The sequence below is a fragment of the Arctopsyche grandis genome, chromosome 4 (genome assembly GCF_051622035.1).
Source record: "Arctopsyche grandis isolate Sample6627 chromosome 4, ASM5162203v2, whole genome shotgun sequence".
Classification (NCBI taxonomy): Eukaryota; Metazoa; Arthropoda; class Insecta; order Trichoptera; family Hydropsychidae; genus Arctopsyche; species Arctopsyche grandis.
This window is the reverse complement of record NC_135358.1, coordinates 24,255,686-24,283,629: the sequence shown is the minus strand read 5'-3', so window position 1 is coordinate 24,283,629 and position 27,944 is coordinate 24,255,686. Positions and strand designations below refer to the sequence as shown.

The 27,944-nt window shown below is 35.9% G+C and overlaps 3 protein-coding genes across 5 annotated transcripts in view; 1 reads left to right on the top strand and 2 right to left on the bottom strand.

Moving 5' to 3' along the window:
• Window positions 1–15,094, bottom strand: part of ps (RNA-binding protein Nova-1-like protein passilla) — a 31,883-nt gene extending 16,789 nt beyond the window's left edge. For all 3 annotated transcript variants that reach the window (XM_077429576.1, XM_077429577.1, XM_077429578.1), the window contains exon 1: window positions 14,877–15,094. In XM_077429576.1, coding sequence (XP_077285702.1) covers window positions 14,877–15,003 — 127 coding nt within the window. In that variant the 5' untranslated portion in view covers window positions 15,004–15,094. The remainder of the gene's footprint in view (window positions 1–14,876) is intronic.
• Window positions 15,095–18,560: 3,466 nt separating this feature from the next.
• Window positions 18,561–22,839, bottom strand: Yif1 (Yip1d-interacting factor 1). The gene is made up of 6 exons (XM_077429582.1): window positions 22,607–22,839; window positions 21,838–22,014; window positions 21,464–21,744; window positions 21,260–21,383; window positions 19,702–19,964; window positions 18,561–19,629 (listed from the first exon to the last, which is right to left on the bottom strand). The coding sequence occupies exons 1-6, from the start codon at window positions 22,638–22,640 to the stop codon at window positions 19,423–19,425; spliced, it is 1,086 nt and encodes a 361-aa protein (XP_077285708.1). The 5' UTR covers window positions 22,641–22,839; the 3' UTR covers window positions 18,561–19,422.
• Window positions 22,840–25,285: 2,446 nt separating this feature from the next.
• Hexim (Hexamethylene bisacetamide inducible) lies at window positions 25,286–27,733 on the top strand. The gene has a single exon (XM_077429586.1). The coding sequence runs from the start codon at window positions 25,493–25,495 to the stop codon at window positions 26,387–26,389; it is 897 nt and encodes a 298-aa protein (XP_077285712.1). The 5' UTR covers window positions 25,286–25,492; the 3' UTR covers window positions 26,390–27,733.
• Window positions 27,734–27,944: the final 211 nt, after the last annotated feature.

The following is a 27,944-nucleotide window of genomic DNA, read 5'->3' as shown; positions in this document are numbered from 1 at the left end:
TATAAATTTCATTTAATGTTGACCCTCGTCGTCTCTGTTCTAAAAACTCTGTTTAAATGTTTCTTGAATAGTTATATTCGATCAGTCTATGAATAAAAATAAAGTGAAAACGTAAATGATTTTTTTTTATATTAAATTACATATCTTACCGCTTATTTTTGAAGTCTTAGGCCAGATTTTTTGACATTGACCTTTTTAAATGCCACTTATAACCATCTAAATTAAAGCACATTCATTGGAGAGTTTGTGGCCTCGTGCGAGAATTTTAATTTTTGACAATTTCACATAACGCTTTTCACGTAAAACATAGAAAGGCAAAGTTCATCCACGACGAAAATCGCTTGTTTTATTACTTACCTGCTTTACGTTTTTCATTAATTCGGTACAATTTAGGTCAAACGCACAGTGCTCGCTATTGACGGCAAATAGCCCACGCGATCTAAATAATTCGAACCGAATCTCGAGATATTTAGTGGGTGTACTCGATAACTATTTCATCATTAATAATTTACATGTGTATCCACAACACAAACACGGCCGGAGATAAGAAACACAACTGAAAATAAACGAACTGCAAACTCAAATACGAAAAGTCTGAGGTAAAAATCTTGATAGATACAATTATACATAGATATGTACGTATGTACATATATAGAAAACTAAATCAGGATTTCTTGCTGTTTCGAATATTCCTACAACTGTTGGCAAGATTTTGGGTGGCAAGATTAAATCTAAAACAGTATAGTCTGCAGTCAGAATTCAGCAACATATGTACATATGTATGTATGTATGTATGTAGACGTTGTGACGCTTCCATATAAAATGGACACCATCAAGTTTCCTTCAATTAGGAAAGTTCCATTCCAAGATTTAAAATGCACAATATGTATCAATGCAACAGTCGTGACAGACCAAAACATACAAAAGTATTACAACATGCATTTTGAATGTTTAAGGTACTATGTACATAAATTGAAGTAGAAGTAGAACAAACTTAAATACATTAAGAGATGAATCATTAAAAGCATTACAATATTACTAATCGTCTTTACAAGTGAACAAATACCGAGAATGCACAAGTCCAATGCATTTATCCAAACAACAACAGTCCCGTTTTCAATACAGATAGACATCCCGAAAAGTGAACATTGTTATTGTTATGAACAATGTGTTCGAAATTGGTTGCGCTTGGCTAAATGCAACTTGCACACACTGATTCCGAATTGGCTGTGAGTTCTAAACGTGAGTCCTATATTTAGGCCTCACCTAATAACTCGAATAACACACACAAATAAAACAAAAATGCACTGCAGATTGCGAAAACGGGAGGCCATCAACACGCAAAGGTTCAAAGAACATATTACACTGCGATGGACAAAGTTTGACGTTGTGAAACGGATTGGAATGCCTTTCGTCAGTTCCTCATTTTCACTCAATATCACTATAAATACAATATACATATATATATGTATGTATATACTCGTGTACGTCTTATCGGAGATCGCAACGGGCAGTTATTAATATCGCTCTTGATTTTATAACTAAACTGCCCACGCCTATCCCACCGCACCGGTTGGTCGGTCGGTCGGTTGATCTACTGGGTGAGTCCGATTAAATAAAACACAGGCTCATTCATCTCGGATATATCTCGACGCAGCCAGATAAACTCAATAAAAGAAAATTGGAGTATAATAAACAACATACTCGAGAGATTATTTTAAAATGGTGTTCTTATCAAAGTGGCAATTGCCAAGATAACAAGCGGCGATGACTTCAGCGAGAAGAGCACGATTGTAAATGTTCGTTATGCCGAATATAATAATATTCCGAAAAACCATGAGGAAAAACTACAAGCAATCAATCGCCTATCAATGATGATTCACGCGGTTAAAAAAATGAATAAAACTTAATGATGGAAGATTATAGAATATACAATACTAAAAAAATACTAAAATCAATGCTATGCTACTAAAATCAAGAAAAAAAAATCTTGAAATTTATTTATTAATTTAACCGCTCTTCCCGTTCATTCATTCTAATTAATGGGTTCCCGACTTGCAAATGCAAATAATCCGGCAAGACTGGCAAGGCATAATTCGCTCGTTTATATCTTAAAAGACGATAACATTTGAAAGTATGTGACAAGACAAAAACATATTAGAAACTATAAGTGACGTTTCCTATAAACATGAAACATACATAAACATATAACAATGAGATTTCAACATATAAGAATTTAACGTGTTTTATTAATAATAAAAAGCTTGTAAAAATAATCCGACTCACATTCGTAACTGTTCCTTATACCGGGTTGACACGATACAAGTGCACTTAGACCGATTCTGCCAACTTAAAATCACTCGGAAGTTACTCGTAACAAGGCAACGTCTGAGTGATCAACTTAGCGGACTCGGTCTGACTGCACTCTTATTGTGTCAACCCAGTATTACATGTACTAATTAAAAAAAAAAATAAAGTTACACTGATTAAAAAAAAAACAATCCATGTGGATTGAAACATTTTAGCAAATCATTCAAAAAGGGCGCAAAGCTTTAAAACGCCTGTTAGTTATCAACAAATGTACATATGTTTGTATATCTACTATATATCTCTTGCAACTTAAAACTCGACCAATATGAAACTGAACATACAGACATTTCACAACGCTTATCTCCCCAAATCTAATCTCCACACGCATATATAACAGATTAAATACGAAATGAAAAGAGGATAAGTGGGCAGTAAATAAATGGATGAGTAGCGAACGTTCAGCAAACATCTCAAAATCTAAATTATAACTGGAGACGATTGATCTGGATTAAATAAGCACACGAAACCAGCCAACACCCATACATATGTCACTCGAGTGGCTAGACGCTTCCACAAACTTACATAATAAATACACGAGTATGTAAATATGAAGCTCGCTCGTGGCGAATTTACGCTCACTTACGTGCAAATTGTTACATCAGCGAAAAATAGTGTAGGAATTTCGACATTGTAACAGAAATAGGCGCGATTCTAATGTAAGTAGAGCATTCCGTATTCTGTTCAGTGGGTGAGTAGTGCGCTCAAATACTATTTGCGGACAAGCGATCTATATGCGTGGGCGACCCTGCGGAAAATTAAGAAAATGTGTCGCTGGCAATAGTGAATGGAGATGAAAAGGAACAGGTGTTTGAAGTATGTGCTATTCCCACGGTTCATAATCAACCCTACAGCAACATCTGTACGACAAAGTCCCAGAAGACGTCAAGTGACATTGTTGACTTTTAAACGACTCTACATACATACATATATATGCATGTAAAAGAAATCCTCAGACACGTATGGCAACAAGAATTTACATATATTGTATCATCACAGAAGCGTAAACATTAACACGTCTTGCGTCTAAACCGAAAAGTTAGACTTTTAGAGGAAAATTTCTAATTTGAAAGCTTGAATGTTGACATTTCCTACCTTCCCTATGTGTGGGCCTTTAATTCGGACAACAGCTACGGCTGTAAAATATGTTATGAAAATGTTGCCAAGAAGACCACTATATTACAGACAATTCCTTGAACTTTTTTAAATATTTAATGTAGATTGCGAATATTCCGATTTTTGTACACAGCTCAAGCTATGGGTCACGGCCAGCTTAGAAGTGGGTTATAAAACTGCAAAAAAAAACGATTAAAAAACTTAACGAGGCGGATTTTTTTAAAATTTAATTTTCCATTACAAGTACGGTTACCATATTTTCCAGGACTCAAAACGGGACACTCAAAACTCGTCTCTTCCCTCATCAAAACTAATATTTCCCTAAAATAACCATTGATATTGTCAAGGAATTAAATATTTTTTCAGAATGTACAATTCTTGTGTACAAGGAGAATAGAAACAAGATAAAAAAAAAATAATATAACATGTGATCGTGATCATGATGAAAACCAACATTTTGCTTTTTCATTAACTCGCCGAGGAATTCCAGGCTTTCCGGCGTCCTGTCCCAATCAGCCGATGAAAACAGTTCGTTTAAAATTTCATAATCAAAAGAATATTTCATACTTTCTGTAGTACTTCTATATATGCATATGTGGGTTTGTACCTATACATACATACATATGTGGAAGACAGCACATAATACACCAGGATTAAAATAATAGTCCCATAAATGGCTCTTCACTTAAAAAGATTACAGACCAGTTTTAACCACCAGCAAATGACAAGTCAAACTAGCAAACTGCTTCCAAGGCGAGCAACACCGAACCAAGGCTTTAAAGGTGCTTATGCGAACCTTGACACATCGACGAGCACAACACACACGTACAAATACTTTCAAAGAGCATCGAAATCGTTCACAATTTGTAATTCTTCAAAGCGATCGAAGCAGAAATAAGTCGTTAGAATGCTGTGCGCCCCAGATCTAAATATGCAGATAGAGCCAGGTCTTGATGAAGTGTAATAAATGCCAATGCTTACTTTACAACATGGCATTGTTTGTTGAATTGACTGATAAGCTCGTACTGAACTGATTACAACTATGTTATTATGTAAAATGTGTTTGTGCACGTAGGAATAGAAAGATAAGCACAAACACATACATATGTACATACATATAATAGAATCTTTTCATATGCGTAACTAGTATTCTAGTATTCTAAGTTAGAATTTAAAATTTTAAAATATAAACGTCAATTGAAAATAGTATTATGTATTTTTCTGAAACTTAGTAAATACTAATTGCATACATATTATAGCGGTTGTTTGTGTCAAACCGGTTGTAAATTTAACAATTATTTGACCCACGTCAAAAATGTCTGCTCATGCGTTAATAAATATCTACACAACAAATCCCACTCAAAAATGGAATGTTTTCAATGGAAATTCTGAATGCATGTAAAAATTCAATACGGGTACGTCAAAAGCGAATTTTCGTGCTTTTTCGGGAAATTCGTTGTGTGCATTTTCGGGAAATTCTCTATTGAATGTTGGACGTTTCATCGAATTTCATGTATTATTAAATTCAAATTACATCCTTTCTCACATTTCCACTAAATATTTACCAGCGTAATATTTATTCACATGAATATGATTTACCTCACTTCCACATAAACCACCTGCTAAAGTTTAAATAAATAAACCCATAACATTCCTTTATACACTTATCTATCAAAATAAAACAACGAAAAACACGACAAAGTAGAAACATAATAAAATGGGTCACACGGTGAACTTTTACACGGAATGACCCATATTGTGTGCCACAACACATAATAACCCACCCACGACATAAGCATAAAGACAAGCAGGCAGACTTTGAACCGAAGAAGTAGCCAGATATCATACACACACACCAAATAATAAAACTACATACATGCATATGTATGTATGTAGCTAAGAACTCGTCAGCAGTTCAGCACTACATACAACGAACCCAGGATACCGGTTTCCAGTCTTGTACGTCTTGTACAAAGTCGCGGATATAAGACCTGACACTGGGACAGTGGGCCATCAAGTTCGATAAACAGCTGATCGCACTAACAAAAGTGAAATTTAACCAACCGATCATTTTAATTTTTTGAAATAAATAAATAAATATGAATTTCCATTCGTATCCATACTTTTCTACATATATGCGATCTCCATATGAATGTGGGGGGCTGCGGATGAAGTGGCAGAGGGGCGCAATGACGTCACGAGCGCCCCCTTCCCCAGTCCCCGAGCCGCGCCCTACTTGCGGTCTGCACCCCTCTGCCCCCTTTTCCTCCCCGGCCAGGGCGCTGGCCCCTAGTCTTCCGTAACCGCTATCAAACCTATATATCATTTTTATTTTAATCTACGGTTGATAATACGTTCTTCCCTAATTTGACTTCGCGTTTTACTTACATACATGGCTTGTGGACTTTTCACTGACAGACTTTTCGTCCAAGTATTAATGCATAATACATACGTAAACATAAAAATATTACTTTAACATATTTTGAAAAATCAGGTCCAAATTTTCTTCCTATGTATGTACATACATGTATACGTGGCGTACATACATATACATATTATCACTTGACGATAGAATTTTTTTGAATAAGTACTCTTTGAAACATCCGGAAAAAAGCGGTAATGCGTTTCGCCATTTACAGCGGAGCCTATTGATTTTTCTTTTAATTTTCAAATAAATAAAAGTATATGTATGCTCTACGATATAGAAAAAACCTTAAATTTTGTAGAACGTACACAAATCACATTCCCAAGTTGGAATGAAAATAGTATATCATAGTTATATCGTCATACGTCAAAACAGCGGAGAAAAAAAAAAAAATGGCAATCCTTTTTTTCTAACAATCTAACGTAAGATACCAATCTCGAATACAATTAACCAAACACCCCTTTCGACCAAAAAAGATGAAAATTAAAATAATCTATTTAAATTTCATGTGAATGACCCACGATTAAAAGGCCGGGTACCATTCACTGGATATAATGCACAGTTCGTTCAGTTGACAAATCACCGATGAACATATGTACATAGATATGTATGTATGTACATATTTATGTATAGTATTCGCATAAATATTTACGTCGTTGTGTGAATAATTTAATAGATGCTATATTCCCAAATGACTAATTAATTGTGTGGGGGGGAATAACTGCATTCTTCGCTAATGACACGATTGTTAACTGATTTCGAGTAACACAACTATGTACATAAATCAAGCGTGAAACGATTAACCTTGCCAAATATAATTTCCTAATTTCACAATACTGCGGACCCCTTCGATAACGTCATAAACGATTTTCACTCAAAAAGAAAAAATATCCTTGAAATCAATTTAATTAGAAATCAAAACCTACCCAATTTTCAACATAATATAATATACACGCTTAAGTTTTATTGCAATACTCAAACTGGAATGATATGATAAGTATCGTTTAGTAATTTTTGAAATCATTTGGAAAATAAATCGATACAAACCGCTGATGGGGTTTTGCAATATTGATACTTATTTGTTAATAAAAAACAACAGATATGAACGTAAATATTTTCAAAATTCTATATTATACATACATATAAGCAAAGCGCTCTCTTGGAAAATATACAGATAAAAATAATTTCTTTAGATAATAGCACTTGTTCTGAGAATTTTCTCCTATAGTAAAATACAAAATCGAAGTTGTCAAATCAAATATTCGCCAAAATACTTCTCCCTAAAATAGATTGTATTATCAAATTAGTAAAGATACGTAATAATCATTAGCTGTGATAAATGAACGGTGATTTTTACTAATCGACATTCGCACTTCAGAATGATAAAAAAATAAACCTAATAATTATCATTGTAGGCTGATTGCACGATGAACAATGTCAGTGCCATATATAATACATATGTATGTATTATATTACTGTGAATTAAGCTTATGCCAATCCAACATATGTATGTACATGCATGTAAGTCGCCAAATATACAAACTAATACACGGTTTAATATTTGTATTACATACATATCTCTAAATTTCATACGGATAAAAAATGCTTTCATTTGTGAAATATTAAAATATTAAATTATATTACAGCTCGTCAACAACGCAGTCTTGATACCCCATTGTAATTTGCGGTTCTATAGATAATGCAATGATTATCTCGGCAATGAAACCCACAACAACACAATAGTGCAGTGTGCAACAGCAACATCAAATAAAAACGATAGATGATTTGGAAAATTTTGAGCATTAGAAAATTACGATAATTGCCCTCGTTTAGTTCCACCTGCGAGCCGGTAAACCATCATCACCATCAAAACGTTATTATATGTATATTATGATGATGATACAAGCATCCGAGCACGTTTGCAAACAACGTCGCAAACAAATAGCGAAAAGCCACAATGTCAAAAAGGTCGAATTTACGGGCGATTACGTTCGTTTGTGCGGAAAAGGTTGAAATTGCCTGATGAAAACGACAAACTATCCCCGACACCTTCAACCGTGAACCCGGACCAAAAACTTATTCTATGTAGACAGTAAGTACCTTATATTATATAATATCATATAAATTATTATTAGGGTGATATCGAAAAAGGAAACATAATATTATATTATCAATATATTTTTTTTTCAATTTAATAACCCAATAACTATATGATTTCTATTTATAATAATTGAGATTTATCCTGCGCAGCATATAGGGCAGGGAGCCCTTCCTTGTCAAAATGGAAAAAAAATCATTCAAGAGCTTTATTTGTAATGAGAAAAAGCTGGTTTTATTAAAAAAATAAAAATATATATAAACATACATACAATAGGTACACATGTACATAATATGACGACACAATGAATTTTGATATAAAAAATATTTTTATTCGTTCAACTCTCAACCGCCCCCCTACAATAAAAGAAAATAATGTATTTCAATAAGTTATTGAAAAAATGTTTTGAGTTGATACAAACTATGTAAATTAATACAAAGGTATGCAATAAACTGGTCAAAAGTCAAATATTGAAAGTATCTATTATATTTCCTAAATTTTCTCATTGTAAATCAATGTTCGATATTCTAAATAATGTGCATATGTTACTCACAATTATATGATAACACACAATGTTCATCTAAATTTTATATCAATACCCTTCGTTAATCCAATAGCCGAATTAACCCGCACACCTTTAAACTAAAACCATCGGTATGTAAACACAAACCCAAGTCAAAATACGAATGATGATGATGAAAACTACTCCGACCAATCCTAACCTAACCAGCACAATAGTGTGCTTATTTTATAGGTACTGCCCATATTGACGCCACTGACTCGAGAGAAAGTGCAGATAACTGAGTAAAGGCGAAAGAAGTACCATGCACGCCGAGCATAAAACTAAATTTTTATCGAATTTGTCTTTGTTGAAGGCGTCAAAAAGATAACAAACAGCTCTAATCAAGACTTCAACTCTTTTCGGTCTAGAAGGAAGCTCAAACTCCATCACTTGAGAAAAACCTAGAGTGGGGCCGACCCTCGACCTGTTTTCCCTTCCACTCTACCGTCTTTTGTAACGAATGCTAATTTTAAAAGTAGGCACATATAATATAATACCTACATACATACATAAAAGTTTACCTGCATTCTACCTTTTAACTAACCTAAAAAGAAGAACGCATGTACTGCGAAGTAGTTTTAACAATATCAAATGACCATTCTATATTCGAGTAACCGGAACTGACTACATACATACATATTATATTATAATACATATTTAAGTGATGTCATTTTCTCTTTGAGTTCAAAATACTATCGAGTGCCTGACCATCCCATGCATGTATGTACGTACATATACATACATATGTATGTGTGCATTTACGTACATATTCATATTATCATTCTTTTTTGGTCTCGGCGATAAAATTACTTCACAATTGTTCGGCGAGGGTAACGAGGTTACCGAAACCGATTACAAAACTGTTATCAAAGCAGGCCAGCTGGCCACAACGACCGATCCGATGATATTGCAACGAACTGAGTGTACAGGCAATTTTACAGGCACATCCTCGCATTATCATCATAATATATAATGTGCATTAAGACCCGGGCTTATCTGCTCGATAAAAAACCATAATGCTATTTTAATGAGCACAGATTTTAAGTATGTATAATGACTCGATATTGACATATAATCGATTATACAAAACGGCTCTAAGAGAGTCCCTATCTTACTTTTTTTTACAATATTGGTCGATAAGCCTAATCAAACAGTTGCGATAAAATTCTTTCAAGTTGTATTATACATGTCTAAATAGCTTCAAGTTGAAGTCGGCGTTCAAATTCGAGTTTTTTATCACTGAATTCGGAAAAAAAAACGTGCGTTATGTCGGGATGGGTCGTCACGCGACCCGCAATCCGAAGGTTGTCGACCGCCTATTCAGATAATAGAAAGTGAAACGCACCGAAGGGACTGGCAAAACCTATGAAATAGCGAAACACAATATATACAGTTATTTAAGTAGAAAACATAGCGGAGTGTTGTCATGCGAATTTTAATTCAATTAAATACCCGAAAATTTTCCGGCCCGCGCGTGTGTGCAAGGCCTAATAATAATCCAGAACACGTCGACATAAACTCTATAGAATTTGCTTAAATACAAAACGAGTAAAATTATCATACTTTTTAAACACAATCGGAAAGCGTTATTTTTACTAATTTTTTTCATTTTCAGTCGTAGTATAAAATTCAAAGACTTATATGGAATGAGACGAAAAACTATTCGAAGAGATTCTGTGAAATGAGAATTAACTAGCGTTTATTGTTGAATTCACTAAATTATTTCATTAAAATTTAATATAATCAGTTAATAAATACTGAGCGTAAAAGTCTTTAAAACATTTTAAACAATGATTTAAAAGTCCGCCTATTTAAAGATACAAAAGAATGGCTTGGTATTCAAATGCATCAAACCTTATTCTGTGTCAAAAATATAACCGATATAATTTACAATCAATTTTTTTTTACATAACTAATTGTGTACTTATATGTCCATATGTAAGGTACACCAACGTATAATATAGTATACCTAATAATACCCTAAAACGAAATAAGACCTATATTTAACTAGTCAATTTAACGTTTTTCGTCAGTAATTGTATTTAATAACTAACTAAAAATTTCATTTTCACAACATAATACGTTACAATACTTTCAATTTATTTCAGGACTGTGGAGTAGGATCAAAATTTACCGACTATTGCGACCAAACTCTAAGTCCAACGATTTTAGTAAGCTGGGCGATTTAACGATTTCTTGCCAACGTATAAAATTATGAATAAATAATAGCGATTTTCAAAATATAAAAATTAAAAGAATTAAAAAAATCACTAAAATTTGAATGAAATTTAATCATTTATTGAATTATTGATAATGAAATAGGCGTAAATAAAAAGTACAAACAAATCAATTAAATAAAAAAAAAATAAGAAGAGGTATGTAAAAAAGTATGAGACGGAGAAAACATCAAAATATGTGCAATTCGACGATTTTATTTAAAATTTAATTTTAACTCATGATTTTTAGAAAGAAATCATTACATTTCAATTTATTAGTTGATTTACTTCAATAAAACTGGACTCTAGTTGACACATACGGTAATACTATTAATTATAAAAATAATAAAAAAGAGTCGTAGTCAGTTGATTTTTTTTCGACTATGACTCCGCTTAAAATGTTACGACTCTGCGACTACGACTTCGAGGAATCCCGAGCCCTAGGAAAAATAATTCAAAAAATATCTCATAGATATGTAGATATATTTTTAATATGCGAAAAATCTATCAGAACTATTAGAAAAATACCCACATATATGTAGGTTGTTATTTTTTTAAATAATAGAATAAGAAAGCTAATGATTAACAAGTACGATTTCCGACACGGGGCCCCTAGAGTAGTCCGGGACCTGGAACTTTACCCCAGTTCCCCCTCCCCTCTCGGCGACCCTGCATATATTTAAAGTGTTAAACATTACATTTACATATATAAATCAATTTAATATTTCTAAATAGTGTGTATTAATATAAATGAAAGTTGTAAAAGACATCACAATTTAATAACTGATAACTTAATTATATTCCAATGTGGGTATCCCCACATTGACGGCTTAACCTATGTACATATGTACATGCATAATATAACTTCAGTCTGTAAGATAAGAACAATCTAAAACTAAAAAAATCCATTTATATGTACAATATGTAATACTTTCAAATGAAGTTCGAAAAACAAACTTATCTTCCAACAAACAAACATAATTTAATAAAAGCTACCGATACACGCAATCTCTATCATTAGTAGGTCAAGCAAATGGAAATTAAAAAAAAAAAATCGCAACATCAATATTGTAGGGGTTTCGCTCCAGATCAACTAATCACATCAGTCACACGTCGAATATGAAAACGAAACGAACTTTTCGAGCCGATAGAGTCGGATAGACGTGCACGTGTATGCACATCCACCACACACACACACACACACACACACACACTCTGTATTTATCTGCAAAGCTGAAACGTTGGCGCAATACGGATACGGATACGGTCGAAAACCGTGCCGGGGGGGGGGAGCTACGTCGAACCGAACCGGCAGGAGGACTCGAATGTTCCGAGGTTGTTATGCAAACACAATGGGGGAGCAGGTCGAAGAGCCTTTCGAAGACGTACACATGAAACGATCGGGTTATTGTGTCCGCGATCGTGTTGTGATGTCGGCGAGCGGACACCGGCGACTGCCGCAAACGTCACCGGCGCCGCCATGTTGTCGGGGCCGTTTCAGCGACACACCTGCTGAAAAAAAAATGGTCACACCACACCGATGTGTGATGTTCATCCCGTGCCATCATCATCCGTCGTCCGCATATCCGATTTCAGTACGAACAATGAAATGGAAAGGGAAAAACCGCGGAAGATGAGACTCGGTGACCTTGTGGCGTTGCCCCCCCCCCTCCCCCCCCCCACTCCACCTTCTCGTCTTTCCCGCGGGAGAGCGTTCAATTGCCGCTTCGGAAAATCGAGTTACATTTTCCGCTTTTTCAAATTGGTTGATGCCGAAAATGTGTATCATTCCGCCGCAGACTTATCGGCGTATAAATTATATGGAAAATTTCGATTGAAAGAATCGACGTTTCGTGCTATTTTGTAACATTTTCATCGCGACATCAAACATGAAAAAATATATCCACTATACTGTATGTATACTCAGGGCCGCCTAGAGAAATCCCGGGCCCTGGGGGAAAATCAGAACTATTAGAAAAATACCTATATATTGGTAGTAATTTTTTAAAATAATAACAAAATATAACAGGCACAATTTCCGACACGGGGCCCCTCGAGTAGTCCGTGCCCTGGAACTTTTCCCCGACTCCCCCCCCCCCCTCCCCCCTCTCTTCGGCCCTATGTATACTGGCAGATAGCTAAGTCTCTTTTTGATAAAATCGATTTTTTCGAAAATCAAAAAGTTTGATGCTCTCTATTTTGAGACCTAAATCATAATTCATTTGTTGACTTGAAAATAATCAAATTAATAGCGTTTTCTGCCAGTATGGCGACGATATGTAATCGAAACGTATGTTGCAATGATGATTGACAAACATGTACTGGTGTGTGTATGCATGACCTTGAATCCGTGTGTAATGATCACCTTTATACACAATTTTAGAGCTGAAAAAAGCAAGCTGAACGATAGTAAATTACTCGAAAAATTTTAGTTGAATGCGGAATTCGAATGAAGTCGACTGCGCATGCACCACCATTTCCGTTAACACTTTTGATTAATTTTGCAATAATGAAAATTGAGGCCGTAACCATCAAATGGACATGTGTGTATTATTATATTGAAATGATGAATGCATAGGTGGATTATTAAAGCTGGCGTTGTTCGAAAGAGGAAATAGTGTACTGCGATAAAATCTCCATTTGACCCTAGTTCGACCTTGCGGAAGACTTTTAAGGGACTTTACCCCACAAATTTTCCACCCAGTTTTTGGAAGGCTTCGACGAACTCGCTCTCATTTCCTTCTGCGGTATATTGCGTGATTAAAATCAACCGCCAGTGAAGAAGAAACGCGAGAGTCTGGAGATAAACCATCGACACTAAAGACGTCACAGCACTCTTTTTATTATGCATAATAATGGGGTCGAGGCAAACAGAGCAATGCCCCTGGTTCCGATCTTAGGGGTGCCCCCCCTTACCGCAGATCACACTGACAAAGGTTATGAACTGATCGTAACGATCCTCAAACACATTAATCGATCTGTCAACTTTCAAAGTAGTTATTTTAACTTTATATAAGACTTAAAAGTCTTTCGACGTACAAAATTAAATTTCGACAAAGTTTAAATATGTTTCAAATTTGAGGTCTCGCATGTGTGAGTATTTAATACTTACATAAATTTAAAGAAATTAATGCGTGAAAACAAAAGACAAAATTTGTAAAGGAAACAAAAAACAAAATAATATTTTCACGATAGATCGATTCTTTTTTTTCTTTTCGTCAATTTTCTCCGTGCGAAGGTTATATACATATATAGGTATATACAGTTTGGAAAAGGTTACATTGAGACATAACAATATAGAAAATTTATATTATATACTCATTATGAAGCAATCGACGAAGACCCGTAGACAAATAACAAAACAGTGTGCCGTAATCGTCGTCCCGTCAACTTGAAACTTCACGACACGAAAATTACGCGCGCACACACTTGATTGATTAATCGAAATGGTATGCGCCCGACACACATTTTACGTCAAAACGTAACGTGTCGTACGAACGTGAACGGGGTAAATTATAAATTCAAATGGTTCGCCGCGTCAGCTGTGACGACACGTGCTGACGAACGGAAAGGGAAACCGGGAAACGGGAAATGCGCGTCGTGGGAAGAGGGGGTGGGGGGGGGGACAGGCAGTTTCCGCTTTTCCCAGATTTTCCGGAAGCCCGCCACTTTACATAACGCGCGCGCTAAAGTATTTTTAACACACTCTAGGCGAGTTTTCACAAAACCCGTATCTCCCCCTACCCAACACATGCATCCCGGATTTCCCCCCGCGCGGAATCGATTTGACCGACCGGCCGTTTGCCGCCAATACTTGCGATTTCAACTTTCGATTCGATACAAATCATAGCGCGCCGATTCCGTTCGCGCGTTTACGGTCCGTGATAAGAGCGTGACCTTGTGCCGAATTGCGTACGAAACGACCGGGTTCTGGCCGCGCTCTCGACTATTTCGACTGCAAATTTTCGAGCGCGGAACGGGGTATGCGGAAGGGGGGGATGAGGGTGGTCGATCGGGGGTGGGAGTGGTGCGCGAAGAGGCTGGAGGGGAAGGGGGGTAATTTAAGTGGTGCAAAGTATAGTTTTGGTGTACCTGAGCTAAAGTGCGATCGCTTGACGTCGGCGGGGTCGTCGGCGCGGTGGTCGAGAGGTGGCGGCCGTTTGCGCGAGTCGGCCACTTCGGGGCTCGGGCAGGTCTCCATTCCCGTGTCGGCCGCCATGTTGGCCGCCGCGCCGATACTGACGCTGCCGCGCAACACGACTGTGACACCCCCCCCCCCCCACCTCCGCCCCCTTTACCCCCCCACCTCCGCCCCCTTTACCCCCCCACCACCGACCCCCACACTCGCCTCGCACTCGCACTCGCACTCGCCTCGTACTCACCCCACCCACTACCCGACTGCTGACTACGGACTACGCCAAACACCCCACCCCACTGCTCTACTGCTCTCCGCTATCATCACGCCTCTCTCCATCTACGCCTCTACGACTTACAGCTTACGACTGAATACTGAATAGTGAATACCGATCACGCCAAGCTCCGAATTATTTTCACGACAACAAACGCTTTCGTCATTTGCTTCCTCATGAGAAAGCACTGTAAATGTTGGCCAAAATGAAAACGTAGATTTTAGCTCAATATGTGAAAGGATGGGTCCCAATTGGAAACAAGCAGGCCCTACTCACTATATAAGGAGCGCGGAGACAAAAACCCGGGAGCGCGGGAGCTCTAGGCGTCGGGAGCGAAGGCGCTGGGGCGAAGCCCCCAGGGCGCCAGAGGCGCCGGGTTGAAGTGTATAATATGCCACGTTTATTACGATTAATATTAAGTGGCGTGCGCCTATAAATTACCTTACATCAGAGCATCGTAACCTTTTCACGCATCTCGCTCGCACGCGTTAGATCTATATGGTGCTATACGCTTCTACGCTGCCGCGGCACACAGGTTAAGATGCTCTGCCTTACATTATACATTATACTACAAATAACTTTATTTTTATTCGTGTTTCAATTCCTTTTCGAAACCACCCGTTGAAATCAACGGGCACAACACTAGTATATAATATATAAAAACGGACTGTCGGTAAATATGTATATAAATATGTATGTATATAAATATGTATATAAATATGTGACAGACGAGGGGAGCATTATGGGAATCGAGACGCCGGGAAGCGTGGTAGTGGGGGAGGGGGGGAAGGTGTCGAGCGTCCTCCGGCCGCGCTGGATGTGCTGGGGGCGCGGAGGCGAAGACCCTGGAACACCAGAGGCGCTCTAAGCTTCGGGGGCGCAGGTGCTGGGGGCAAAGCCCCCAGGGCGCCGGAGGCGTCGGAGACGCGGGGGGGGCAATGCCCCCAGGGTGTCGGTGATGCACAAAATGTATCACTTTGTAATTCGTAATTTCTGATTCGTGCATCAATTTCTTCGAATAAAGTTTTTAATGAATAAAAATCACCGGAAATTTACTATTAAAAATTAAGTTCTTTCATGCATACATATATACATATACATATATGCATACACATATACATATATGAAAAAATGGATTCAATTAAACTAATTGAAATTGAAAACTGGACGTGGAGGTTATGGAATTGACATTACTTATATATTTATTAAATGGGTCTACGTGATGAGACAGAATGCTAAATTACAGAAAACGCAAATATCGGAAGGCAAAGATCTTAAGTCGAAAGATCAAAAAAAAATGCGCGCGCACATTAATATGGGAGGAAAAGCCTGTTCCTCTTGTTCCTGTTGTATCCTGCTCGCGCAAATTAAGTGAGTATGTGCGTGAGTATGTACCGTTTACCATGAACCATTTTTTTTTTGATCTTTCAACTTAAGATCTTTCGATTTTCGATCTTTGCCTTCCGATATTTGCGTTTTCTGTCATTTAATATTCTGTCTCGTCGCGGAGACAGGTACGAAAGTGCTGAACGATTGTTTTTTTGCATTGAACGATTGAACGAATGTTTTTTGCAGCGCAGTTCATACTCGAGAGCGAGCACGCCTCGTACCAAACAAATGTGCACCGAGTCCTGTAAATATACCCTGCGAAAACAGGATCTGGCACGTTTTATGAGAAGTACATTGTTTTAAACTTAAACAAATATTCCGTAGGCTGTAACAGCGTCCCTCCAAGTGCTCTGTAATTTAACATTCTGTCTCGTCACGGAGACCGTTATTAAATTTCGCTTTAATTTTTGATGCCACATTATTTTCGTTTTATGTTAATTATTTAATTTTATGTTAATTATTTAATTAAGTTAATTATTTGGTCTCAAGAAAAATTTGGAAAAATTTTCTATTATCTCAAACTAGTTCTAACTAGATTCTTACTAGGATTAGTGAAAATCCGAACAAATTTTCTATACATTCTATGGATGAAAAAATAAAAAAATAAAATTTTGAATCTAAAAAATGCAGTACGATTTATATAATAAAAAACGTCGTTAAACATCGAACCTATTATTTTCGTATTGAAACAACAGAAAATACATCGAAACAAAAGAAAATAGTTCGATGGAAACTCTTTTTGAATACTATTTTTGAAAAGGCAATTATCAAAACACAAATAAAACATATTCACCAAATATTAAATTGAATTATATAATATGCGGTGAAAAAAAAAAGATGTGGAGCGTGTGTGGGCACATTGCAGTGGTGGCCTATTTAGATTGCGCGTTTTTCCAATTCCCCGCGCGCTCCGACCTTGTTTCGCACGGCTACGGAATGTTTATTATTGCCATTTGTCGTCCTGTCGTCCTGGGTGATCTCCTCAACGCCATTCATGCATCCTATTGATTCGACAGGACACGAGCCCGTCATTAAATTGAAAAAAAAAGTAGCCCAGCGAGTGGCTAGTTCACCGAACAAAACGGAAAATGGGTCAGTGTGTCGGGCGCAGACAGGCCGTTTTAGCGCACTCGGTGCATTCAAACGACATTATGCAACATTCCTAATTTGTTTTTTGTTATGCTTTGCATATAAATAAGGTTAGATCTTGCCATTTAATTGTACCGCCAAGCGGCAAACGACGATGCGCCAAATTTTCTGTTGGCCATAATCGCCCACAATAACCACCGTATCTGCAGACACCTACCTCCCTTTCGTTGAAGATTTTAAACATTTTTTTTATCAATTAAGTACATTTCACAAAATTCCAACGTGTTCCGACCTAATTTTTTTTTTTAATTTACTATTTCTTAAATTAAAAAAGCTCTTAAAAATGGATCAAAACATTAGATATTTACAATTAGTGATCACCAATACCAATTTACTGACAGTGGTGTCACCCTAATAGTTTCCATGGGTTTCCGGAAACTCGTTGTTAAAAATAAAAATTTTCTGGAAACCCCTAAGAAATCTAAAAATTCATATTTTTGTCAAAAATTATACAAATCTTGAAAATTGTTATCGACGGTTACAATTTTTAAAAGGTTTGCAGTCGATTACATAGCAGTTCAAGAGAAAATACATTTTTTCGAAATATATATATATATATATATAGAAAAAAATTTGGGAACCGGTTGTTTCAAAATTGGCGTGACATCACTGGATGTACACGTTTTTATTTTCTGTTTAAAGCCTAGCCAATAGTTATTAAAATATCTCTTGATGCAGTGAAAACACTATTTATAATATAATATAGTTAATATAACTTGAGCTTCTCTTTATATGCACATATGTAAATATACATATAGGGCGTATCCTTTGTTCATACTAATACAACAGGATAATAATATAATAACAGGATTGAAATAATCAAAATATTCAAATAGTTTAAAGCATTTTTATTTAAAAAAGGACAAACATATACAAAAGGAAAAATAAAGTATTAAATAATTTCAAATTTTTAATATCGTTCACATACCAAGTAAAGTTATTTATTTTATGAAAGATCATGCGGAAGGTTTTTCACACGCATATGTAGGAAATTAAACGCATTCTACACATGTTTGTAGGGAAAATAATTGGATAACTCCAACTTATAATAGGAAAAAAATAAGGCTAACAAATTGTTGTGTAGGGATATTCCAAAACATAAAGCAAAAAATGAATTTTAAAATATGTATGTATATGTAATAGTTTAAATAAATTTAATTAAACCGTACAAATATTTATTTTAATTTAAAATATTTACGTTTTAAATTTAGGTATTACATAACTGATAATTGAATAAAGTCGCTTGCAACATTAAAGATTTGTGTTTTGCTCTTTTGTTAAATTGCATTTTAGTTACCATATTGAATTTGAGCAACATAAAAATGGCCATACAATATAAAACATACCAAGTATGGAAACATTAAGTACGGAATTTATTTAGATATTTTGTTATAGACTAAAAACATTAAAACATAACTTTGCTATAATGCATGTAGAATTTATGGAAGTCACATGTAGTTTAACAACCCCTTTATTTGACAACAATAAGGTTATTAATATTGTCATATTATATTAAAAACAATGTTTTTATTCAAGGTAATAAATGTGCCCACACGATCTAATCAACATCACTATTGTATAAAAGCAATTTCATAACTTTGTTTCAAACTTTAATTTTATCCAATCCATTCATTACTTTACAAAACCAAAGTTACTATATTGATTAAATCAAAGTTTAAATTAAGTTTAAATCAAAAATTCGACTCAACTATACTTTTAGTCGGTACAAGATGATATGACAACCACCAAGAGAGAAATGGTTGCATTAAAGCTATAAGAAATATGAAATATCTCTTCCTTTTTGCACCTCCGGTGTGTCTTGGTTGACCATATGTATCTTGTGTGTAACCATGCTGTATTGATGGGTCAGCAAGAATTTGAACTTTCAGTGTCCTCATCTAAAATTATATATAAAGGTTGTTACATCTTGTTTTTGCAATAAAAATAAAAATTTAAAATAAAATACTTGCCATGAAAAATGAGAGAGCAATACTGCAATAGCCAAGGCAAAGATAATATCCAAAGCTTTTAAATATAACGCTCATCAATATTGAAGCGATTATTATCGCATATTTATATCCAGAGAATGATAACAAATCATAAACTCCTAATCTTGTTTGAATATTCGTAAGATATTTCGTGGCTGCATATATAAATAATTCAAATATACTGTAAGCAAGTGCACTTGATGCTTGTATGCCAATTTGCTCTGGTGAAAACTTATGTTGCATACCTATAATATGACATACATATGTATATGTGTACCATGTTTATTAGCGACAATAATTTTTATTATAATATCCACAACCAAATAAAATACAAATATTTTTCTAAACCAGCGTTTCTCAAACTGTGATTTGGAGATTAGTTGGGGGTCTGATGAATTATATTACTTTGAGTTAGAAAATTTAAATCCAGCATGCGACACATAATTGAAATCTACGAGTATTTCAATAAAAAATAACAAAATGTGACATTTTTAATTAAAAATTTTATTACCCTAATCTTTAAAATTATGAAATCAAAAACGAACAGACTTTCATTGTGCACGACTATATTTGAAATAGCTTGAATGTACATAAAATTGGATAAAATTAAATAGACTCAAAATTGGGATTAAATTCAAGAAAAAATACAATTTGTTTGTTGATAGTAAAAAAAGAGGTATGTAAAAACTGACAAAACTACTGAAATAAAATTCCTTTTCCTAAATGTAAGACATGTTTTAGGATTTATTTTTAATTCATTTTATGTGTATATATGGGTTTATTAAGAGAACTGGATACCCGAAACCTTAATTTTGTTGCCGTTCCTTTCTTCGATATATATATTGAGTGAATGTATATATTGAGCGAATGCAACAATATACATTGAGTGAATGCAACAGTTGCACCTCGATCAGATAATACCTATTTTAAATCGACAAAATCGAGGTTTCGTATTCTCCAGTTTTCTCCTCCGAAACTGGACGAATTTTTAAAAAAATTTCATCATCGGTATGAGAAAGATATTTTCTGTTTGTGTCTTCGTATTTTTTTAAAAATCAACCGTTAAATTAGCACGCTGGACTCTTTTCGTGGGTGTAAAAACGAGGCGATTTTATAGATGTTTGGTGGCTCCTAGCTCCTATAAAAAATAACTAATAAAAAAAATAAAAAGATAGAAATATGCCTATGGTGGATATCCATAGCATATTAAAAAATAATTTCTCTAGTGCCATAGGAAGGGAAGAGTGTAAAACGTTTGTATGGACAAGGCGCTGGTGTCCAGCTTTCTTAAATTTGTAATAATATATTGTAACAACCGTGCTAGTAAAAATTATTCTTTATCCAGTTTGGCTCCCACTTGCCATTCCATCGGCTATTCAGTCGATTCACTTCCTAATGTCAAACCAGTCTGAAATTTCGCATACTTGTAATGTATTTTTTGCCTAAGATTTTTAGTTAAATGTATGGAGTAGACCAGACTTGCAAATCTGCAGACCACTTAAGTTTAAGAACCGCTGCTCTAAACTACATAATATTTTACCTAAAACAAACCCAGCAAGTACAACATATGTAACATAAGCCATTGTAGGAATATAAAGATCAGGTGCATTTATTTCATAACGTGGCTGAACCGGATGTTCTTGGTCATATTTTACAGTCCAATCCTATAAACATAATTGAAATAATAGATACATATGTTAGTAAACATGAACTTACAAAGAAAAACGATAAGGATTTTACAAACCTTATGCGTAAATGGAAAGAAAATTAATAATAACTTTTTCAGCACATATTTCGTATCGACTGCAAAATAATATTTCAATTCTGATACAGAAACGTACTTTTCTATTTTTTTATTTACAATGTCTTTTCCTTGACTAGCCAATTGTTGGCCGAATTCCACAGCCATGCCTTGAACCATTGGCTGCTGAAGCATCATACCGAATTGTGATTTATTCGGTATGAAAGGTGACGGAATAGACATTGGAGATGCCTGTTCCTCGCTGACGTTGTATTGATTAAAATCTATAAAATAAATGAAAACAGTAATTATTGAGCTAGCAATTATATCAAAATATTCTAATAAATATTCAAAATATTCTGGTATTGTGCACTCACTCATATTTGATTCAAAGCCTTGAGGATCATAGCTATTTTCGTTGAAAGGCGGTTGATTTTGATTCATATTTGTGTTATATGTAGGATCAAATGGAGCTTGAGGATAATTTTGTGCTGGTGGTGACATTCCTAAAGCAGCAACATCACTAACACGTTTTACTTTTTTACCAAAACCACCTGAAATAAAACATTAAAAAAATATTCACATACATAAGGTACATTTATTTTAATAATATAAATAAAAACTTATTTCATTCATTTGTTTAGATAAACATACATATACACAATTACGATTTAGATTCCGGAAGTCGACAACTTTTTATTGTGACCAAAAGTGGCTCAACTACGTCTCCATCGCATTGACATATTAAATTTAATTTCAAATCATACTTAATTTCAACATATATCATATTGTAGATATTAAAATTATAGGCGATATACCAGCATTGTAATATGTAATAGACAGTAATTTTATGAAAAAATAGTCTGTTAAAAATACATAACAACCTTTGAAAAACCGTATTTTCAAGAATTTAATACGTTTCAGGTGGAACTGACACAGTTTGAGATAAAAATAAATGTGAAAGATAACCTCAAATATGTTTGAATACGATTTTAATTGAGAAACCGTTTCAACACATCCCGTTTTAGCATTCGAATATATCAAAATACGCTGGAAATACTGTTTTAAATGATATATAATCTTAATAATAAAGAACTAGAGACAATTCAAAAAGTGATAGTAATACTGTCAAAAATTTAAACTCACCTTGCCTAGGCGGATTATTTTGGTTATAATTCATGATATTTAATAGTTCAGTAAAATAATATTGAGAATTATGAAACTATTTGTTCAGCTGAATAGTGAAAACAAAAAATAAACGCCAAAGTTACACATCACCAGACAGCGAGCAACTGACAACTAGAGCTAATCACGTACACGAATACTGACGTGTGATTGGACGAAATTTTACATATATGATTCATTGACCAATCAAGAGTACTTTTGATCGGACTTCATATATAGTAATAATACCAATTTTTACGGCCAGTGCCCAACGCTTTGAAAAAAAAACAAATTTAAATCCTTGGATCTTCATTGCGATTCTTTTGTCAATAAATATAGTTTTATAATTCACCTTTTTAATAATCATCATAATTGCAATTCCTCTTAGCAAAACCATATATTTTTTTATTACATACATATTATTTACCATCATATCAATATTACTCTACTAAGTATAATTATTCTACGCGCATATTTAACCATAAAACCAACTGAATGGTTTTATTAAATAATTTTTCTATAATTCATAATTACTATTGTATGCGTAATGGTTAGACTTTATTTTTTTGCATATTCATTTCATGTAGTATATGAAATACGAATGTGTCATTTATTTTTACTCGCAGATGTAACTATTCTAAATGGAATAAATTATCGGAGTTTTATATGCTTGTATTAATCGGCAAAAAGTGCAATACGCGTGATGATAACGCCGCTCCGCGGAAGTAGGGAGCACATTACATTCAGTGACTCCCAAAGTTTTTTACGTGCGCCACTTTGTTTACAACATAATCACGAAATAGTTATTGCATCACAGGGTTAAATGACCGTAATTTGGTAAATAAAATCAGCCAACAGTAAATTATCAATCGTCTTCCGTCGTAATTAATCTGAAGGATAACCAAAGGAATCGTTTTGAATAATCTATTTATGATATCGTATGGAAAAAAATGTAATGTACATATGTTCATTATTTTGATTCCCAACTAAAAATTCTGTTATAATAATTGTAAAAAACATTTATTATTTATTTATATTTGTATTATATAAATAAAATTTTATTTACTTACTAATATATGAAATATGAAAAAACTAGCATATTTAAAAATAAGTATGACTTAGACACGCTTTTCATTTTTCATCATTTTTAATGCATTCAATATGTTCCTCAAGGTTTATAGTATGTAGAATATGAATTGAATAACATTTTAAATTTAAAGTGTCGATGAACCAAGTGCATGCCAAAATAACAATTTAAATGATACATACATATATGCAGTGGTGTCACCCCAATTTTGGAACAGCGGGTTTCCAATATTTTGAAGATATGTAATTTTTTTTTCGTCCAAGGCACTAACATGAGCATTCATTAAATTTTCAAGAGTTGTATAATTTTTGACAAAAATTATATGACTTTTTAGATTAAATAATGGGTTTCCGGAAACTTTTGATTTTTAACAACGGGTCTCCGGAAACCCATGGAAACTATTAGGGTGACACCACTGCATATATGTATACATTCTATAAGACGTTATACGACACATGAATTTCACTATTAGTTCAATGAAATACACATTTTTAAAATTGACATACATACATACATATGTATGTACGTAATTAAACGAAAAATTCTATACATAAAAAAAATAATTAATCAGAATTTACCAGAAATTATTTTAACTAACAATATATATCCAATAATGTATTCTAGTAATCAAGGAAAATAATTCTCAGCACGTTTTTTTAATTTATTTTTTATTTCATAATGTTAATATGGATTCATCTGAACTATGAAGTCAGATAAAATTCAATCGTTTTACACTATTTATTTTATTTAAACTGGCACACATACAGAATAAAATATAAAAAAAGGAAAGCAGTAGAGTGAGACAAAAAATGTACAAATATAAATTGAAATATTATATTCCATGTACAGTGAACACCACAATTACAAAAACATATTCAAATTAATTAACAATGAAGGTGAAGAAGCAAATCAACCACAGATTCGCTTTTTCACCATAGCCCTAAAAGTACTGAAAGAGTCAGAAATATTTTTTTACGCGTAATGGAGAGAAACGATGGAACACTATCCCCATCGTAACCCATAAATAAGTTTTACTCCAAAATCATATAAAAAAAATGTATGTTTCTCCAAAGTATCCTGAGAAAACAATCATTCAGGTCATAGTTAATACGTTCACCACGGATATATTTAAACGTATTAGCATTATGTCGTAGTTCCACGATGTTAACCTTCAATTTTCTATAAACAGAGTTAATATTTTACAACTGCGACGCCACTTATCTAGCATAAAATAATAGCGTTCAGTTTGACAAAAATTTGATCAGTATATTATGTACAAACGTACTCAATATTCATTTAGTATGTATTTGAGATAGGCTAGGTATCATCGTATTTTCCAAAAAAAAGTGTCATTTGACATACACATACATACATAGATCGAAGGAACGAGTTTAGCTACGTAAGTACGTAAAGAGACAAACAAAATTTCCATACGCGCGGACAGAATCGCCACAAGGACGCACACGGAACACCTACCGTCAGCACATACATATTCGGACGTCTAGTAAACAGATCGAGAAATGCACGTACACATTTGCCAATGTGGGTCGTTCTCGTACAGTTTGTTTGCCTCGTTATGGTGGATTGCGAAACAAAGGATGCGCGGCGTGGGGTGCGCGCCCCAGCTTGAGAAGCTCAGCTCTGCACTGCACACTCGAAATGGCGACAGTCGTGTGTGAAGCGCGCACGACGTAGGACGCGTGTCGTCCGCTCTCGCAGCACACCCACCCTTCACCCCCCCTCTCGCCCAACGGAGCCCCCCGGAGGCTACGCCCCCCGCCATGGAGATCAGTGGAACGGAAACGGAAACGGAAACGCAGCCTCCCGTCAGGAGTGTCCGCCCCCTCCTCGCCCCCCGCGCTCGCTCCTCAGCGGCACCTGGCGGCGCGCGCACGAGACAGGGCGCGCCCGCAATGGCGCCAGATTCGAAATTCAAAAAGCGCACCCGCCGTGGCAAACCCAACAAGCCGCGCCGCGTGGCCTCGGGCCGGCCCTGGAGGGACCTCAGGTCGACCCACGCACCCTACAACACCAACCAGTTCCTCATGGAGGAGCACATGCCCGAGGTGCGCCACGAGCCGCGCACTCGCGACTCCAGCTTCAGCGTCGACTCCGACGAGAACTACTTCTACCCGCTGCCCGAGGACGAGGAGGACTTCCTCACCAAGGAGTTCTCGTCCGTGTACGAGGACGCGCAGAGCGAGCGCCTCAACAACATGACCAAGGACGAGCTGATGCAGGAGTACCTCTCGCTGCAGACCCGCTACGACGCCCTCAACAAACGGCTATCTCGCCCCGAAGTCGACGCCAATGCCAACGCCAACTCCAACTCCAACGACGCCTGCTCGCGGCTGCAGCAGCAGGAGGAGCTCATCAGGGAGCTGCGCGCCGCCAACCAGGCGCTGGCTCTGCAGGCGCGCCGCCGCGCCTCCTCCTCCTCCTCCTCCTCGGACTCTGAAGACTCGGAGACGGACAGCGACACGTCCAGCTGCTCCACGAGCGGAGACAGCGACCTGCCCCTGGCGCTGGCCGTGGCCGTGGCCCCGCTGAGTGTGCCCCACTCGCTCCAGAACGGCCACGCCACCCCCCCGCTCTCCCCCGGCCCCCCGCTGCTCAACGGACACGAAGAACACCACATGAACGGGGAGCACGCTCGCAGTCCCCCCCATCCCGATTGAGGACTCTCCTTCCACGGAGACAATGGATAATAGACTATGCCCGATATGAACATTCGACCGCCGCTCAGACTCGTTCTGTTTTCAATCGTTTTCAAATATCTATTTAGCAATAGTCGGTATCGAAGTCCCGATCAAGTGGGCTTGAAATCCCATATTAATGTGCCTCGTCGTCGTCGTCGTCGTCTTTCGAGTATTTCATATTCGTAAGGTGCTCGGGCGCAATTCAGTGTTGCCCGGGTGCCGGGAGTAAAGTTCGCATCGGATTTTTAACATGTTTGTCGTCTAAATTAAATTTTCGATGGGAATCGTACTTAGCTCTCTATTTCAAACCGAGCCATACATAGTATGGTGTGCGCTTTACCTGTAAGTGATCGGAGATGTGTATTTGAAGTGAATTAAATCTGGCCATTGCTGAATTTAAATTTTGTTTCTTTTTCAAATGACAACACTCGACACTCAATTAATGTTTTGTCGCTGATGCGAAGCGCTGTCGAGTCACATCGTCCGTAGAGTGTGCGCTATAATAGCTATAATTTCCAGTTTGTCTACGTGGCCACACACTCACTTTCAAGTTTCAATTTTCCGTTTCGTAGGATTTGGTAGTTGCGTATCATAGTCTCCCATTGAATTCTGAAGACCTTATTTTAGCCGAACTGTTTGATTACTCGCAAACGTGGCCCGAATTCTATCGATGAACGCTGGTTTCGTTGGGTTTTTTCTCCGTTTTCTCGCTGCCGACAACATAATTCCAAATTTCACTTTTAATGTAGCTTGATTGTACCCACCTTCGCCTTATCTAAACTGTCGCAAAGTGGGCTTATTTAGTACGTTAGAATTGAAAAGTAACGGTGATTATCGCACACGTAAATGTGTCCGTTTGAACCAGTCGCTTACCTTTGTTTTTACTTTATTTTTCGAGTTTTATCGAAAATCGAGACGACATTCTACATAAATAAATGTATAAAAAAATTAAACGATTAAACTCTCACTTTTATTGATACAAAAACAGATTATCAATAAAATTGAGTTGTTCTTATCGCTGACATGCACAAAGAAACGGCACAAAGGTGCATAATTTCGAACGAAATAAATATAATTGATGCATTTAAGTTCATGTGCATATCTTCTTTTATTTCTATTTTGAATTGTGCGACATGCAATTTAGCATATTATTTCGATTTTTACAACATTTATGGATTGTGTCGAATATGTATTCTCGTCAATAAAACTTTATACATTTAATAAAATTACTGGTATTGTACAAAAATTTTAAATTGCCAGTATTTACACTTATGTATATGTAATGTAAACCATTTTACATTGTAGTTATTTTTAAGTGAGTAAGATATAAAAAAAAAATAAAAAAAAAATATATATATATATATATAATAATTTTGAGTGTGCGTTTTTTTTTCTATCTACCCACCTTTTTTATTTCAGTTAAAATTACATTTCGGTTGAGATTCTCTGGGCTGTATACAATGGTTAGTATACGACAGCTGCAATGGTTCAAATCGTTCCAAGACGTTGCTCCCCTCTCGTTTAAAACTGCATT

Excerpts from the sequence above, each read along its gene's own strand:
- Yif1 (XM_077429582.1), bottom strand. The coding sequence starts at position 22,640 with ATGAATTATAACCAAAATAATCCGCCTAGGCAAG. Across the intron at positions 19,965-21,259 it reads ACTTGCTGGGTTTGTTTTAG|GTATGCAACATAAGTTTTCA; the intron begins GTAAAATATTAT and ends GTCATATTATAG. Across the intron at positions 19,630-19,701 it reads TTGCTCTCTCATTTTTCATG|ATGAGGACACTGAAAGTTCA; the intron begins GCAAGTATTTTA and ends ATATAATTTTAG.
- Hexim (XM_077429586.1), top strand. The coding sequence starts at position 25,493 with ATGGAGATCAGTGGAACGGAAACGGAAACGGAAACGCAGCCTCCCGTC.